Below are 18,048 nucleotides of genomic sequence, written 5' to 3'. Positions count from 1 at the left end.
TGGCAGTCAGGTCCCAAGTCAACCATCAGTGAGCTGCGCGACCAGGGACTGGTCCCAGGGGCTCTCTGAATCTCGCTTGCCCACTCCGAGGCCCCTGGGCACCAGCTGGCTCCCACTCCTGGCACAGGGAGTGGCCAGCACAGAAGGGCGGCAGCTCAGGGAGAGAAGCTGGATTGTCGAGGGGCAGGTGGGCAGCAGGGAGCCATGGGGGCCTGGTTGAGTGGACACAGTGAAGAGCACCAGCAGAGGCCATGACCAGAGCTGTGATGGCCAGCAGTACCAGCCACAGGATGCCGGGCCTCCCACTGAGGCTCACCGCTCTGGCTCACAGAGCAAGCAGGGGCAGAGGTGCCAAGGGCACACTCTTACCCACTGACCCAACTCTGGATTCAGAGCAAGTTGGTTCTTCGGGCGAGAGCATGGGGTGGGCTCAGTGTGGTCGTTCTGTGGGTGCAATCTGTGAGGGCCTGACTGCACCAAGCAGAGGCAGAGCACCCCGAGGAGCCCCAGTAGCCCCTGTGGGCATGCCACTGCCTGGCCTCTCCCTGCACTTCCAGGTTTACCTCGAGGGTGGGTGGGGAGTGACTTCAGATCAGTCACCCCACAGTGGATGCTTTCAGCACGGTGTGGCTGGATTCCAGGAACTGGCTCTGTGGGCTCTGCCCAGCGGTGACAAGGAATGTGCGTTTGTGTTCTGTGCTCGTCTCTCCCCTACCCCCACACCTGGTGGCCCTCAGCCTCCCTCCTCCCTCCCTAGTTTCACAAGTGAGGCATGGGGGAGGAGCCACTGTTCTGTGTTCAGGCTTTTAATTGGCTCAAATTACAAAGATTCCTCCAAGGAAGTCCTGGAAGTGGCATATGGGACTCAGGCAGATCCCCACCTCCACTGGTCACCCTGCTCCCCCACAAGTGCATGTGAAAAAGGGTCCCAGACCCTTAAAATAATCCTAAAAAACCATGAGAGCCAGGCTTCCAGTCCCTCCCACACCTGCTGCTCCAGCTCTGATCCTGCCCAGGCCCAGCAGGGCCTGCAGACCCCACAGGAAGCAGAGTGCGTGTAAACACCAGCAGGGCAGACCCCAAGCCCCTTAGCCAGACCCTATTTACTGCAGGACTGCCGGGCACAGTGGCCTTGGGTTGGGGTAGCTTGGGGCCAAGGCGCTGACATGGGAGGGCCTTCTTCGTTCCTCCACAGGAGGGCGGGCCTTGTGGGCAGCGGGAAGCCCCAGCGACCTCTTCTGGCTGTGTCAGGACCCTGGCCGGCAGGGTGGCCGAGAAGCGGTGGCTGCTATGCCCGGGCCACCAGCTCTGTGACGCGTTGCCGCAGGTGGATCACAAACTCAAACATGGTGGCTGCGAGGCTCTGGTGGATGAGGTACCGAGGCAAGCGGCCCTGGGGAGGTGGGAGGTAGTCACGTGGAGGCTGGCCCACCCCCGGGGGCACAGATGGGCATCCTTCCCCGGCCAGCCTCCTCCCCAGCAGGCTGGCCTGGAACCTGAGGCCAGGAAGGGAGGAGGCACACGCCCTCCAGTGGTGTCAGCAACATGACCCCACATTTTAGCAAAAGGAGGCTAAGAGACAGGGGTGGGTGGGGGTGGCTTGGGCGGGCAGTGAGCCCCCAGAGTATAGAACACAACCAGCTGGCAGCAGAGGCCCAGACCTCTCCCCCCTGGCGCCCTTCCCTGCCCTCCCCACCTTGAGATCCGTATTGAGGACCCAGATGAAGGTGCACACTCGGGGGTTACTGGCTGACTTGAGCACGACGAAGCCCCCAGGTCCATTCTCGCCCCTGAGGAGAAAGCAGCACATCACACGGTTGGTAGAGCCCTAGGAGCCAGGCAGGGCCCCTAGGGACTTCACCCTCATCCTGGGGGGAGGGGGGGAGCTGCTAGGCCAGCCCACCAACTGAGGCGCGAATACTCCAGTATGCTGACCCCTGCACACCCCCATGGTGGCGGGGAGCTCACCACCTTCCTGGCCCTCACCTGGGGGCTTCTAGGTCAGCTGGGGCGGGGAGGGTGCAGTGCTGGTGGGCTCCAGAAGGGGGAGCATCCTCAACAGGCAGCCAGGCCTGGAACTAGGGCTGGGGCAGGATGCCTAGAGCCCCAGAGCCTCTGAATTCTCCCCAAAGCCAGCCCGCTTGAGAGAGAAGAGGGTTGCCGTCCAGAGAGGCAAGGGACCTGTCCCTGGCCCCCAGCGAGTGTCTAGTGCTAAGTGCCAGGGAGGGATCAGGAAGAACAAGCAGTGAGCGGGAGCAGACAGCAAGGAGGCTAAGAGGATGCCAGGGCAGGCTGCAGGAAGACAGCGATGCCTCCTCTGGGGGGCACTTTGCGGGTCTTCTGGAGAAGGTCAAGGCAGTGGGGACAAAATGAGGAGGATGACAGGGGACCCAGGTTTCCTTGGGCCGGAGACAAAACCCAAGAGCCCGGTGCTTGAAGCGACGAGCCCAGTCCCTCCCCAATAGTTCTTCCAACACGCCCCTTCCCCTGTCTCCCCTGGCCTGCTTCTCATGATCGGCTCCAGACCCCAGCAGACAGTGTGGAGATTAGCAAGATTAGGAGCCTGGACCCAGCAGGACTGGGAACCTGAAGGCGGACTGGGTGGGGGAGCCCACAGCTCTACATGGTGTACCCTGCTGTCCTCGCGGCCAGGCTCACCGGACGTATTTGTGTGTTGGGGGCTTGGCGCAGTGGGTAGTAGCAATGCCGGAAGACAGGTACCGGTCTCTGCGTCGCTCAATGCGCCGGGCACTGACGAAGTCCCTGGGGAGGGAGGGTTCCATGGGCAACCAAGGCCAAACCCAAAACCACAGGGAAAGGCGAGGGGGGGGGGTACTTGGTGGCAGGGGCTCACCTGGGGGAGACCACACCCCCTGCTGCCCCAGCAGACACGTCGTAGGAGACCACAGTGTTGTCTTCTACACGCTGCAGGATCTGAGGGCCAGTAGCAGGGAGATGTGAGGCAGGCTGTGTCCAGAGATCCAGGATACCCCAGACCTGCATCCTTTTTCTGTCGTGGCCCTGGGCGTGATGCCCATCACCCCCACCCTACAGGGCAGCTCGCTTCCGACTCAGGTACTCTGGGGGAAATGGCCATGCAGGCTGACCTGGCAGGCGGTCACGGTTGAGTTCCATAGCACCATCCTCTCGGGCTGCAGGATCACCTCCTGGTAGACTAGCTCAGCAGGGCAGGGCAGGAAGGCCTAGGGCAGGGGGTGCCAGAGGCCCCACTCAGACACACTGCCCTGCACTGGGGGGGAGGGGCAGCCTATAGCAGCCCACAAGGAACCCCAGGAGACAGCAGCTTCCCACACGCACCTTCAGGATGAACGTCTTGCCGTGGAAGGGCACCTCGATGGTGTACACCGTGTCCCCATAGTCCTGTGCAAGGAGAGAGCTGGCTGAAGGTGTGGGGAGGGCACAGGGTGGGCCCCTCCAGGGCGACACCGTTAAAGAGCACCGAGTCTGACAAACAGTCAGCAACCAGGAGAGAGCAGCTGGTGCTGCCAAGCTGAAAGGGCCGAGTGTGGCTGTGGGGAAGGGGCTGTGCCTCCAGGCAGCGGGGCTGCAGCAGGCAGCTCAGCTGGAGAGGGGGTTCGGGATGCAGCCCCTCTGGGTTCCAAGCTTTTCGGCCAGCTTTTCAGATAATGTTGTTTTGCTCAGGAAACCAAACACTGGGCACGGGGCAGAAGTCTGGTTGCTCCTGAAGCCCGGGGCCCAGGGGGCAGAGCGCAGGGCAGCGAGGGGCCCAGGGACAGTTCCTGGGGAAGGAACTCGGCCCGAGCCTTGCAATCCCTGGGCTCCTCGCTCCACCCAGGGGAGAGCAGCCAATTACATTATTCTTCTCGAACGTCCAGTTCTCTTCCTGGGCCAAGATCTGGTCCACCACGGCCATGGCCTCTTTTCCCTGGCGGATGTACTCCCGTTCCTGACAAGAGGGGGAGGGCGGTGCAGAAATGGGTCAGCAGGGAGCCCCGCCCTTTCTCTGGGGGCTGCACACCCACAGGAGTCACACCCCCCCACACACAGAGGCAGGGCCCAGGCTAGTCTCCCTGTGCCCTGAGGCTAGGAGGTGTGGCTGCTTCAGTCTCAGGCCTGTGGGGGCCACAAACACTGATCAGGATTCAGGCTGCCCTGGGGGAGCCCCTGCTGGGAGGAGGCTCTTGCCCACCCTAGCTCAGGCCAGCACTGGCCCTCTTCGGGGTACCTGTTGGGGGGGGGGCAGCCAGGTACCTGGGCAGAAAAGCTTTTCTTTGCAGCAACGTCTTCATCTGATTCATCATCTGAGCCTGCAGGGAACATGATGACAATGGGAAGGGGTGGGAGGGGGCGGGCGGCAATGGGTGTGTGAGGATGAGGGGAGGTTTGAAGTGAGGGGGAGAAAGCTGCTGGCGCTCCCCTGGGAGCCGCAAGAGGAGCACAGGCCCTGCCTGGCTGCTCTGAGAGCCCCTCCCTGAAGGCAGTCAGCCCTCACCTGCAAAGGATTCTGGAGGTGAATAGAACCGGCCCTCGGACAGAGCCCCCGAGAAGAGAAGGGGTCCTCGAGCGACAGCAGCCTGGGCAGCAAGGTACCCTGGGGGAGAAGAGACCAAGGACAGCTAAGCTTCAGCATCTGGGCCCCCACCCCCACCCCCAGACTCCCTCTGGGTGTGGCAGGCTGCTCAAAGTTGGCAAGATAGCACCAAGTGGCTCTCAGGCCTGCAAGTCGCCCCTGTCGGACCGGGTGACCCCTGCTCCCCACCCCAGCACTCACATCGCTCCTCCTCAGCCTCCTGGGGCAGGACTTTGAAGTCAAGGAACCAGGTCTCCAGCCAGGCAAGGACAAAAGAGACGATGGGGAGCAGGTAGCCGAATGCCCCTTTGCTGAGCAGCTGTGGAGGGGCGAGGCTGAGCTCCCTGCCAGGGAGGCCCCCCAAACCCAGGGCCCCTCATTGGCACAAGCTGCTCTGAGGCACGTGCCTCTGAGCTGCTCAGTTAGTGTGACAGCAGGATAAACTGAGGTCAGGCTGGAGGAAGGACTTTGTGACTCGTGGAGCTGCAGGGGCGGGTGGGGGAGGCCTGCAAGTCTCAAGGACCAGCTCTCACCCCAGCCCTGCCAACAGAGGCGGACTTGGACTCTGAGGAATGGTTCCTGTGTAGGGAGGCCCCGCCCTGGAGCGGATCCCCACAGACTGGGCCAGGCCACTGGGAGCCACTCACCTCGGAGAGGATGACCTTGACGATGAGGAAGGCACTGGACACCAGGGTGGTGACCTGCCCAGAAGACGGAGGGAAGCAGAGGTGGAGTCAGTCTTCCTCCACCCCTCCCTTAACCTACGCCACCTGGGCCAAGGGCTGCCTGGACAGTGGCCTCTTACCGCAATCACCCACCAGTGCCTGAGTCGCAGCACGGCGTAGCCCAGGAGCAGCCCCGAGAAACGGAAGAAGGCCAGGACCTAGGGGAGGGGCACCAGGCATCACTGCTGACCCACCCCCACCCCACTGCACTAGCCCTCTGCACATGATGTGCACCTGGGGCCTTGGAGGGCCCAACCACCCCCATCCCCCACTACCCACCCACCAGGAGACTTCACTGCACAGGGTACCTGCTGACCCTCCTCCCAGCCCATCTCCTCCAGGAAACCTTCTCAATTAACCCCTCCAGTCCTGCTGCACAGTTCTCCTCCCACGGTTGTCACTGCTTCTCTGGGGACACTTTGGGGGTCACATTCACGGACAAGGAGTCTTGCCCCTCCACTGAAGACATGGCCTTGTTTAGAGGCTGGGAGCTTCTTGAGGAGAATCTGAGGGGTGATACTGCCCCAGTCACTCACAAAGATGTCAAAGAAGGAGGTCTTGAAGTTGTAATGGAGAATCTCCTCGGCCAGGTTCGTGCGGATGCCCGTGTTAGTCTGGGAGGGGACAGAGGAAGAGGACTGCAGGCAGAGCCAAGTCCCCTGGCTGCCTGGCACCTTGAGGAGCCACCACCCACAGCGCCCCCTGCCCAACAAGTTCCTGAAACAAGCAGAGACCCCAGAGCTGAGGCACACCCATTCCTCTGAGGGTCCCAGCAGCCTAGGGCCCAGGCTCACAGCACCTGCACAGGGAGGCCGAGCTGGAAGCCAGGCACTGGGACCTGCCACCCACATAATTTCATCTCCTTCCCACCAGTGAGGCTTCCTATTTTTCCAGCCAACAATCCATCGAGTGACGGGGCCAAGGGTGGGCAGCAGTGTCAGACAGAGCCCCAGGTGGCAAATCAATTGATTAGGTTTGTGCTTAATGGGCGGTATCGATCGCGAGGCTGGAATGGATATGGTGACAAGTGAGCACTGTCTGGGCCTGCCCCAGTGCCCTGCTCCAACACACGCACACACGCATGCACGCGCGCGCACACACACACACACACACACACACACACCAACACCACACCAAACCACATCATCACCGCTGCCATACCATCCCCCCCAGACCCTCTCTCAGCCACAAGATTGTCTGGACTAGAGAGCGCTCACTCCTCCCCCACATCTCAGGGCCAGCCCCACAGCAGCAGAGACTGGGGAGGGCCCCAGGGGTCAAGGCCCTGGCTGAGGTCACAGTCAGCAGGGGGCTAGGGAAGCACTAAGCCTGCCGGCCAGACTGCATCCCCTGAGAGTAGGCTGAGCACTGCCCTGGGCAGGGGTACTGCAGACCCCACACCAAGGATCCCACCGACCCTGGAAAGCCCTCCCTCCACTTTCAGAACAGAGCCCGGTCCACAGCAGGGGCTCCAGGACAAAAGCTGCTAAAGGCTGAACAGGTAGGTGCTCGGCGCACCTCCAGGTGTCTCCACTAGAGGGCCGGTAGGTCCAGAGCCATAGGGAACGTGGGTGCCGGGTTCCTTCAGAGACTGGTTTAGGGGCCCTGCGCCGCCTTCTTCATTAGAAGACGAGGAGAACCTCTGCTCTTCGGATCCCACTCTTTTCTGGCCTAGGTAAACCCCCAGGAGCAGCTGCCTCCAGGTTACCCGCCCCCAACTTGGCTGGTTCCTGGCAGGGCCCCACTCACATTCAGCTCGATGATCCAGAGCAGGGAGATGAAGAGGAGGTCAAAGGTGACAAAGAGGCAGAAGGTGCGGCGGACGTCGGAGATGGCCCGGCGCTTCTGGGGAGGCACTGAGAAGCTCTGGCTGTGGGACAGCGAGGAGCCTAGGGAGGCCACTGCGGGCAGGCTTCGCTCCAGGTCTCGGGCCAGCTCCCCGGGCAGCTTTCTCATCCTGGGGGCCCCCCACCTCCTGGTGGGGCGGGCAAGGCCTCAGAGGCAGGGCTGGGGGCAAGGCAGAGTAGCTGGGTGATGCTCTGCACAACAGGGTACTGGGCCCCCCCAAGGACCTCTTGCCATCCCGCCTCACAGATATTTCCCTGCCCTGCCCCAACACCACTGTCCAGGGCACTTCCACAGCAGCTGCCGGCCTTCGCAGGCAGGTGGGATATGCGCAGCCTCCCCTAGAGCCCAGAGGAACCGCAGGCCAGCCTGCCAGGGCCTGGGGCTGAGGTCCCTCTGCTGCGCACCTCCCCTCTTCCCTGGGGCCTGGAGCTCAGCCTGCCCACCCCCAAAGCCAGCCCAGTGGTTGAGCCTCTAGGTCCTGCCTCCACCCCCACCCCCAGGAGAGGGCCCCAGGCTCTGTTCTTTGTTTCAAAGCACAAAGCCCCATGCCCTGCCAGCAGCCAGCCCTGCCCTCCCGCCCCATCCATGGCAACTGGGAGGGGCTTTTCTGGAGCAGTGTCAGTGGTCTCTGGGACAAGGGGGGAGTTGAGAGGGGTGCAGATCTGGAGGGCGACCACCCCCTGCTGCAGCCACCAGACCAAAGCACTACAGGCCATCTCTCCCCTCCCAGCGTCCACGTGCCCACGTGCTCAGTTCAGTGAGCACCTCCTCACCGCTCAAGGCCCAAGCCCTGTCCTCAGGCAGCTCCCCCCACAGCCCAGGTGCCCAGAAGGCCTCTCCTGGGACCCCCCCCCCCCCGCGCAGCATGGTCACGGAGCAAACAGACAGTGCTGTGTCCCCCACTGTCAGGGATGAGCGAGAAGCCGGCTTGAGTCCAGCCCAGCCACCTTCTGACCTTGTGCTCACTCTTTCCCCCACTAGACGGTGGGCTCCACAGGGGCAGGGCTGGAGCTCACTGGCCTGGCGTTTCCCTGGCACAGGCTGTGGCTTGGCTGCTGTTGAATCGATCGGTTCCTGCTCATCACCACCCTGGGTACCACAGAACGAACCCTGCCTCACCTTCATACACTAAAATCCCACCAAGCTCACTGGCACCGAGTTGACGCAACTCACAGCGGCCGTACAGGGCAGGGTGGAACCGCCCACCCTGTGGGTTTCTGAGACTGTGACTCTTTACAGGAGCAGAAAGCCGTCTTTCTCCTGAGGAGCGGCCAGTAGTTTCCAACTGCTGGTGCTGCGGTTCACAGCCCACAGTGTAACCACCACCCGGCCAGGGCTCCCTGGGCGGTAATAACCGGTTGCTGACCCAGGGCAGGATCCAGGCTGCACAGCAGAAAGGAGGAAGTCAAACCCCAAGGAGGGTAAGACCCAGCCTCCTCAAAGCACCCACCAAACACTGGCCCTCGGGCGGGTATGTCTCTCAGCCTCACAAGGAGGGGTTCCTCCTGACGGGGCCTGGGGTACTCCTCCTCCTTCCTGCCACTTGGCTTCCAGCCCCTGACCTGCAGGGTGAGAGACCCTCCTAAACAGGGGGGGGGGGAGGGGAGTGGCGGTGCTGGGTGAAGAGGAGGAGGAGGAAGCAAAGGAAAGGCCAGCTTAGAGCTAGAGAGGTTTTAAGGCGAGGGTTGGGAGGGCACGCTGGTCCCTGCTCCTGGCTTGTCCCTACCCTCACCTCAGTCCTCACACTCGTGTCCCCGCTGCTGTGGCATAGGTCACACACACCACCACACCCGTGAGCACACCGCCACAGATCCTGAAAAAGCCGGTTTGTCTCTCCCACAGCCTCTGCAAGCCCCAGCCAACGGGAGCGCACTGCTCTCAGCTGAGGCTGCCGCTAGGACTGTCCCAGCACCACCCGCTTTGGGTCCCCTAGTCAGAGGGCATCGGGAGAGCTGGGCACAGCTGCAGGAGGAGGCAGTCAGAGTCAGGAGAGGACACGTGACAGTGTCCTAGCAGGCAGACCACCCCCCCCCTCCGACATCCATCAGCCAGACCTGCGCCGGGTGCACGCTGGACACATCCCTCACAGTGGCAGGGCTGCTGCTTGGGGGTGCATGACATTTCCCATCTCTGAAGGCTCTCTGTCTCCTGCCAGACCTGTCTCCCTCCTCTGTGTCTCCATCTCCCCCTCCCAGCCCCCGCCCGGCTACCCCTTCCTGTGTCTGTCTGTATTGCTCCCCTTCTCTGGGTCTCTGCTCCCCTTCTCTCCCCCACTTGAGAGCCTGCCCCTTCCCCCTCCCCTTCTAAGCTCTACCTCTGTGCCCCCACCTCATCTCACTGCTGGGGAAGGAGGCTTCCCAGCTTTCCCTCTGCATCTGTGTCTGTCTGTCTTTCTCCAGGCCTTCCCCTCCCTCTCTGGGGACAGGACTCGGGTGGCAGCAGCTCGGGTGTGAGACACACTTACGAGTGGCAATAGCACTGACACTCACACACCCCGACATCCCTGTCGAAGTGAGAGAGACACACAGATGGGGGCTACGAGCAGAGGTGTTGAGGGAGACACAAGGTTGGTGGGGAGCCAAGCAGGGGTGGGCACAGCTGGCCAGGAGGCAGAGAGAGGAGGGGGTTCTGTACCCCCAGTGGAAGGCGCTCAGAGTCCAGCCAAGTGAGAGTCGAGGAGCCCTAGCCAGGGAGGCCAGTCTTGGGGCCAGTCCAGGTAACTTTGGACCAGTCACTTCTCACCAACCTCCCATCCCTTTACCTAGAGAAAGGCCAGCGGTTCTCACCTTTGGTCTTTGGTTTCCAGCAGAGGCAACCTTATCTAATCCAGAATGTGCCAGGGCACCGCCTCCTTTTAGGATCCACCTGTATGGGATCAAGCAAACGAACGAACCAGCTCACCAACAGCAAGCCAATTCCTATTCCCATCGCCCTCACGGGACAGAGCAGAGCTGCCCCGTGGGTTTCTGGGAAGACTGTCACTGTACATCTTTCTCCCGTGGAGTGGCTGGTGGTTTTGAACTGCTAACCTTGTGGACCGCAGTCCAACAGGGAAGCACTACGCCGCCACCAGGGCTCCCAGGGTGACAACAGTCAGTGGGAAGACTGGACGGGGCCTCAGGGGGCAGTGAGCTGATGTTCATGGGGGATGAAGGGTACGGAAAGGGCGGGTGCGAATGGGTGACCAATTCCAGGACCGTAACCGAGTCACTGAATGGAACAGGCAGAAACTGCTCACCCTGCTGTGGAGGAGGACTTCGGGGCACATAAGAGGGAAGAGCAGCTGGCTCTGGTTCTCTGGTCAACTCCAGAGCCAGGCCCTGGAGGGGCACAGACAGGGTGCAGGTCCACAGGTACAAAGGCAGCCTCTACCTGCCCTGGCCCCACTAATGCACGGCAGGAGTGGTGGGAGCCTGCCCCCCAGACCCCTGGGAGCAGAGCCCCCTGCCAAGCTGTTAGTGGCTCCTCCCAGGAGCCTTGAGGCGCCTGGAGAAGAGCACATGTGGTGTGAAGGAGCGGAGGTCTGCGCACTCCACACCGTGTGTCTGCGGAAGCTGAGCTGCCAAGGCCCTGGGAGGACGGATGGCGTTGCAGGAATCACTGTGCTGGGTGAGGGGACAGGTCAGGTCGGTGAGCTCGGGAGTCCTCCCCGAGCCCACGCAGCCCCTCCCAGGCCTTCTTTCAGTCACCCCAAGGAAACAGTAGCAGCAGGACCACTGGCAGTCGGGGTGATGGCTGGCATTATCCCAGATCAGGTCGCAGAGACAGCTGACATGACAAGGTCTGGACATTTGGGGCCCTTCCTCTATCCCCCTCTGCAGGCCAAACCACCATTACCTTTCAGGGGTCGGCTGCACCTCCAACACCTACTTCTCCCCACAGACTGGAAGGGGCACTGTCTTCTAGAGCACCGCCAGGCGTGGCTCCCTCCCCAGCCCTGCACCCTGCCCCTGCCTGCAGGGAGACTCCAGGGGAACTAGCTGTTTTGGACAGTGAAGGTCTTAGGAGGAGTCCCCCTCAGACCACTCCTCCCCAACTGTGGGGTGCTGTGCCACCACCCCCATATCCTCCACTTCAGCTACACCCACCACTGGGTGCTCCCAGGGTATGCCACAACCTCCCTGTGCCTCCCCTCCGCGGATGTCCTTCATTCTAGAACAACTTCCTCACGGGAGGACAGTCCAAATGCCAGGCAGACTTCCCTCACCCTCCTGACCCCCCTGACCCAGATCTCAGGACTGTGAGTCAGCACTTCCTTATCAGGGACACCTAGGCCTCCAAGCACCTTCCTTCCTCCAGCCCCTAGATGGCCGACCGCAGTGCTGAGGAAGAAGTTAGTGTGCGTCTGGTCTGTGCTTCTATAGTGCCCACGCTAACACAGGGCAAAGAACGGGGGACTGATAATCAAACCTGGAGTCAAGAGCCCCTGGCCCCCCCCCAAATCAAACCACTACCGTGAGTCAAGTCTGATTCTTAGAGACCCTAACCATTTCCAATAAAACCACTACCATGAGTCAAGTCTGATTCACAGAGACCCTAATCATTTCCAAGACAGCAAATCATCATGGGGGTCGTCAGCCTGGCCTCTCTACCTTCCCTCTGAGCAGCTGGTGAGTCTGAACTGCTGACTTCCCAGCTAGCGGCCCGGCACGGAGACCATTAGGCTGGGTGTGTGCCCTGGAGCCTGGGAGCCCGGGTGCTGTGGTGGCGAAGTGCTGGGCTCCGCTGCACACGGCTAGCAGGCCGAGACCGCAGCCGCTCCTCAGGAGGACCACGGGGCTTTCTACTCCTGCAGTCAGCCAGCCTCGGAGGCTCACCAGGGCAGTTCTGCCGTATGCCCTATAGCAGCAGTTCGCGACCCTTCCACACAGTGCCTCATGTGGCGGTGACCCCCAACCATCAAATGATTTTTGTTGCTACTTCGTCACTGTCATTTTGCTACTGTTACATATGGGCCAACCCCTGTGAAAGGCGACCCCGCAGGTTCAGAACCGCTGCCCTACAGGGTCGCTATGAGTGGGTAACTACTGGATAGCAGTGAGTGGTTTTCCGGTACCCCTAAGCCCAGCCCACAGACTCTCTGAGCCTGGTCTCATCTGAACAATGAGGAGGGCAGGGTGCCCACTTCAGAGAGCTGGTGAAGGCATAGAATGATGAGCTAATTAATTAATTAAGGACATGCTTAATGAAGGACGCCCTTGCTGATACTACTCTCCCCGGGCACAAACCTGCAGGCAGGGCCTGAACTAGACTTTGCCCAAACTGAGGGTCCCATCAGTCTTGCAGGATGGGGGACGGGCACCGAGCCAGGATGGCACATCTGCTCCTCCTGCAAGCTAGGGCTCAATGGCCCAGGCCACCATCAGCTGGGTGCCGGGACTCGCTGCCCTGCCCAGCCCAGCCCATGGAGCTTGGGACAAGCCTGGGAGAGGTGGAGGTTTAAGTCCAGGTGGGTATGGCAGCCCAGTCGAAGCCTCGCCCCTGCTTTCCTTCTGCGAAGTGGAAGGGGGAGGCAAAGCATAAGCAAACTCCTCTGCTCTCACAGGGCCATTTCCTCAGCCCTCTTCTACTCTCCCCGTCCCCCCCCCGCCCAGTTACATGTCAAGGAGCCCCCAGCTCTGTGATCCCAAGACCCCTGGCAAGTGCCAGAAAAGGGCTAACTTCCCAGAGATTTACATCCCATCTGGGGTGGTGGTGGGGTGTGTGCACGCGTGCATGTGGGTACTGATTCCTCCCAGCCCCAGCTCAGGCTCCGTCACAGAAGGTTCAGAGGGGCACGTGGCTGGGCAGATGAAGGGCGCCCTTCCCCTCACAGATGTACCAGCTGCCCACTTCTAGCCTGGGTCCCACCGCGCACAGCAGTTTCTGGGAGCAAGATGGGAACATGAGCCGGGAGACCAGGCTTTAAAGGCCTGCTGAATGATCTTGCTTGTCCCCTCTCCAGAGGCTCCACGACGGCGTCACCGGGCTTCTCAAACTTTTCCCACTTGTAACCACTTAGCGCCTGAGAAGTTGACAACATGGACAAGCGCTCCTAGAAACAGCTCGTTTGACTTTGAATTAATTTGCGGGCATCTTGAGTTCAGAAACCTCTTACTCTTGCCAAAGTTTTCATCACCCCTCCCCCACAAACACACATTCCGAACGCTACACCAGGCGGGCTGTATTTCAGCAGCTCTGATCCACACATAAAGGCAACCATGTGGACCACTCAGGGGCGAGCCCGCAGGCCCAACACCCAGGGTTTTTGGCATTTCCTGGAGTCCCATCCCAAGGAGGCCGGGTGTGAGAGCTCAAGTTAAACCAACACACATTTATGGAGCACCGCAGTGTGCTAGGGAAGCTTGGGTGGCACTGTGGGTTAGGCACGAGCCGGCCAACTGTCAGGGAAGTGGTTCAAACCTACCAGCAGCTCTGAAGGAGAACGAGGAGGCTGTCTGCTCCCGTGAAGATGGAAGACTGACAGTCTTGGGAACCCTGCGGAAGCTCACTAGGCACTGGACTGGACCGGATGGTAGAGGATGAGCTTAACACTGCACCATCCCTGGGGGCACTGAGCCCTGTTCTGGTGGCTGGGGAGGGAGGCGAGCCGACACACACCAGGTGGAACCAGGCAATGGCAAGTGCTTCCTGGGAGGAATGGACAAAGGACCACGGGGAGCTCGCAGAGAGACGTGCCTGTGAGCCAGGCTGAGTGGGCGAGGTCAGGGCAGCCACAGGGAGCAGCCGCCATGGGACCAAGTCCATTCACCCAGGCTCTGACAGGTCAGCACTAACCAGCTGAAAGAGGATGGGTAAGCCGGGCTGGCCAATGAGGATCAACCAATGCCCAACTCAAAGCCATTCACGGGACCCTTCCCCCAGGCACTAGGCTCCACGCCCTCCCAGGACAGGGTCCCTACTGGCCAGCTGAGGAGGCTGCCTCTGCCCTCCTCCTGCCTCCCTTCCCATCCCGCCACCACTCACCAGAGCTCGGCTCCAAAGGCCCAAGTGTTTCCCCAAGTCCACTTCTACCTCTTGTCAGCTCCCCTAGCCTTTTTGTGGTTCCCAGAGCTCCACTGATCATGTAACATGTGGCACCCCTGAGGGGGGCAATGGTTCGTGTGCTTGGCTTCTAACCAGAGCGGGGTCCACCCAAGGGTCCTTGGTGGTCCTCTTTGGAAAAACTCCGACCCTGCAACTCTGGGGGAGCCGTTTGACGGGGACACGCCCGAGTCACAGCGGACTCAACAGGACATGAGGTGAGTGTTTTCTTGTTTTGCTTCAATGTAACATTTCTCCATTTCCAGAGTCATTTTCCTGGGAAGACTAGCCTTAGGTTGGGGTTTTCTTGACCCTTGAATTCTCACTCAATAAATTCATATCCTGCCTCCAGTAACCACCAGCCCAACACTTGAGGTAATGACAACAAGCCGAGCCAGGCACTCAGCCTCTGGTGAGGAAGAAGCCCACTCCCTGTCCTCAGGCAGCTTATGGAACCAACAGCCAGAGAGTGCTACACTGTTCTCAGACAACGGTACCACTGCTCTCACACCCACAGTGACACTGTTCTCACGACAGAAATGAAAGAAAACCAAGCACACTGGTGGAACCCATGCCAGTTTAGTGACCACTATGGCTTGTCGGTTGAGTACCGTGTGCATGGCACTGTCTTCAGCTCCATCCACACCTTCACCTTCCCAAGGATCAGGAAAGTGGGTACATTAGGATCTTTATTTTACAAGTGAGAACACAGGCGCTGTCTTCATCCAGGTCATGGATCAGAACACGCCCACCTGTTCCTGGCAGGCCGGTCAGCGGGCTGTTTCCCACCCACTGTGTTCTCAGAAAAGAGCCCCTGTGGAGATTAAGGGGAAGTAGGAAGAAAACCCTCTCTAGAGTTGCTGAGTCAGAATCAACTGGGGCAAAGGAATTGAGATGCTCTTAAAAAGAAGTCCTGGTGGCACCGAGGGTTCAGCTCTGGGCTACTCCACAGAGGGTGGTGAGGAGCTGGAATATGGACCTGGCAGCAGTGGGTGGGATGCTCTTAGCCAGGGGTGGGGGATGTCTGGCCTGTGGGGCATAGAAGACTCTGGAAATCAACACCCGCTAACAGCACAGGCCTCACCAAAGTGGCGGTCCCAGCTCATTAAATGTCTGATGACATACAGTAGACTAATCTTTCAGTTGGTCATTTTGTATGGCCTGCCAACGATGATACAAAATATCCAAATGGCCTTTGCTGAAAAAAAATTAATAAAGTGCACATACAAGTACACACACACTCTGCCACTGTAAGAGGAACTCTGGTTGTGCAACACTTAAGCGGTTGGCTGCTAATGGTCAGAGGCGTGGTACCCAGCGGCTCCCGGGAGAAAGGCCTGAGGATCTGCTCCTGTACCAGGCTGCATCCTGGGACACCCTCTGGGGCGGCAGGTCCACTCTGCTGTGTGGAGCGGCTTTGAAATCTGATATCAACCAAGTGCTCTTAGGACAAGTCTGGAGAGGACATGGAAAGGAAATAGCCCTGGGGCGGGGTGAGCATGAGCCAGGGGGTGCTGTTTGAGCAAAGGTCTGAAGAACAATGGAAGGTAGGCTGGCAGGAGCTTTGATGTACAAAGGCAAGGAGCCAGGGAATAGCTAGGTGTGGGCAAAGTATATCCTGTCTCGCTGAAGTAGTGGAGCTGAGGGCACACACCAGTTTGGCAGGGAAGGGGTCTGAGCACAGCACCAGAAACCAACCCCCAGCCCCCACTGCCATCAAGTAGATTCTGACTCATAGCAACACTACAGGGCAGAGTAGAACTGCCCCTTTCGGTTTCTGAGACTTTCAACCTTTAGAGTACACAGTCTCATCTTTCTCCCACAGAGCAGCTGGCAGCTTCAAACCACCAAACTTTACGTCTTGCAGTTCAATGCACAAAACACTACACCACCAGAGCTCTGCTCAGATCAGAGAGCTTTGTAAAACTGTGCTCAGGATTCAGCCTGCCTTTTCACACAAGCAATGGGAAGTTAGCAACGGGCTTTAACTTTTAAGGAAGTGACAGTATCAGAGCCGAGTTTTAAAAGGATCACAGCAGTGTGGAGACTGGGCTGGGGGCAACCATGACTAGACTAGATTGCTGGAAAGCACCTGCAGTCAGTCATCCAGGTGAGAGGTGCACGAACAAGGAGGGCAACAGAAGAGGAGAAGGAAGGGCTGGGGCCAAGTGTGGAGGATGTTCAGGAAGTCAGCTGGGTGAGGTCACCCCTCAAATGAGGGAGGTGAGGGTACTGCAAGAGGGTTATGCAAGCTAGTCTCAGGTTTCCGGCTGGGATGGAATCACCGAAGAGGAACAGGTCTGCAGGGGGAAAGACCCACTCCCAGAGTGAATCTGAGGTGGTCTCCCCCACGTGAATGGAAGTGGGAGTTGTTCAACAGACAGTGAGATGGCCAAGGCTGGCGCATGGGGGTAGACGGGTTTATGCAGATTGTTTATGCACCCAGTGAGGGTCTGGGCAAAAGAAGAGGGCATGCAGGTGCTATCAGAGGGCTAGGAAGACATCCAGGCGAGGCTACTGAGGGTGTGGGGAGCGCATGCAGGTTAAGTAGGAGAGTCACTGGGGCTAAGGAGCCCTAGAGGAACCGTGGTTAAAGGGCTTGGGTGCTCACAATTTGACCTCCCAGCTTTGTGGGAGAACGATGTGGCAGTCTGCTTCCACACAGCCTGGAAGCCCTGTGAGGCAGTTCCGCTCTGTCCTCTATGGGCCACCAAGAACGCGATGGCAGGGGGCTGGGTGTTATCGATTCAGGAGCCCGGTTGGCACGATGGTTCAAAACTGGGTCGGAATGCACCTGCCGCGCTGCTGGGGGGTTGTAAAACGTGGCAGCCCACTTCCTTAACGATAACCAACCCTTCGGGGCAATTCCTGTGTGTCCTAAAGGTTAAATGGGTCGGAATCAACTCCACAGCCCACAATGGAAGTCTTCCACGGAGAAGCCGCCGAGGGAGACGGGCTCACAGCGCAGCCCCGAGCTAACGGAATGCGTAAACATCCCCGCCCCCCCATTCTCAGGACCCGGTCCCTCCCTCCACCCAGCTCTCTCGGACGCGGCCCGTCGCCCCGGCCGGCACCCGGGAACCGAAAGCTGCGGGAAGGGGCCCCGGGCCGTCCCCGGGGAGACGCGTGCGGCCGGCGGGCCGCGGAGGGTGGGCGCCGGAGCCCCCCACGGCAGCGCGGGGCGGAGCGCGGCCCCGCCGAGGAAGGGGGCGGAACCCGCGGCGCGAGGCGCGGAGGGAGGGTCGGACGGCGCGGGACGGGCGGGGAGGCTGGGGGGCGGGGCCCGCCGGCCAGGCACAGCCCCGGGGCCGGCACCCCGGGCCGCGCACCGCTCGAGGACCCACCTGCTCCATGTCGGCCCCGGCCCCGCTCTCCCCGCCCCAGTCGCAGTCCGGCTCCGCGGCCGCGGCAGCGCCTCTGGGCGGAAGGGAACTTCTCCGCACCGCCACTTCCGCCGCCGAGTCCGCCCTCCAGAGCGAGCCGGGGCTCGCGTAGCCCCGCCCCTCGGCCCAGGCCCCGCCTCTCGACCAGGCCCCGCCCCTCGGCGCAGGCCCCGCCCCGAGCCCTGGTGCCTTAGGGAGATTGCAGCGTGGGGGGCTTCCTCGCCGCCACAGAGCCTTTGGACGTTACCGACCCCGTAGGACAGAGTAGCATTTTCCCTGAGAGTTTCGGAGACCATCACTCTTGACCGGAGTCGGAAGCCCGGTCTTTCTTTAGCGGAGCGGCTGGGGGTTCGAACTGCTGGCGGATGCAGAACCTCCCATTACATGTGGAAGGTCTTTTTAAGGGTGTGAACTATTGGAGATACACCCAGGGATGAACGGCATCGCTGGTCGGCCACAGTGCTGGCTCTTGTGGTCAAGGGGGTGTGGGAGGACTCCCGAGAGGAGTCTTATAGGG

The 18,048-nt window shown here is 60.4% G+C and overlaps 1 protein-coding gene across 1 annotated transcript; it reads right to left on the bottom strand.

Annotated features, from left to right (window-relative positions):
* Positions 1-790: 790 nt before the first annotated feature.
* On the bottom strand, positions 791-17,624 carry STARD3 (StAR related lipid transfer domain containing 3). The gene is made up of 16 exons (XM_075561761.1): positions 17,493-17,624; positions 9,912-9,990; positions 7,027-7,284; positions 5,814-5,891; positions 5,358-5,435; positions 5,200-5,253; positions 4,754-4,871; positions 4,475-4,573; positions 4,234-4,289; positions 3,836-3,928; positions 3,319-3,381; positions 3,108-3,203; positions 2,855-2,934; positions 2,659-2,763; positions 1,697-1,790; positions 791-1,393 (listed from the first exon to the last, which is right to left on the bottom strand). The coding sequence occupies exons 3-16, from the start codon at positions 7,231-7,233 to the stop codon at positions 1,289-1,291; spliced, it is 1,326 nt and encodes a 441-aa protein (XP_075417876.1). The 5' UTR covers positions 7,234-7,284; positions 9,912-9,990; positions 17,493-17,624; the 3' UTR covers positions 791-1,288.
* Between the last annotated feature and the right edge of the window lie 424 nt (positions 17,625-18,048).

Source organism: Tenrec ecaudatus, chromosome 10, assembly GCF_050624435.1.
Source record: "Tenrec ecaudatus isolate mTenEca1 chromosome 10, mTenEca1.hap1, whole genome shotgun sequence".
NCBI classification, from domain to species: Eukaryota; Metazoa; Chordata; class Mammalia; order Afrosoricida; family Tenrecidae; genus Tenrec; species Tenrec ecaudatus.
Note: the sequence above shows the minus strand (reverse complement) of the source record. Positions and strands in the feature narration are given on the sequence as shown.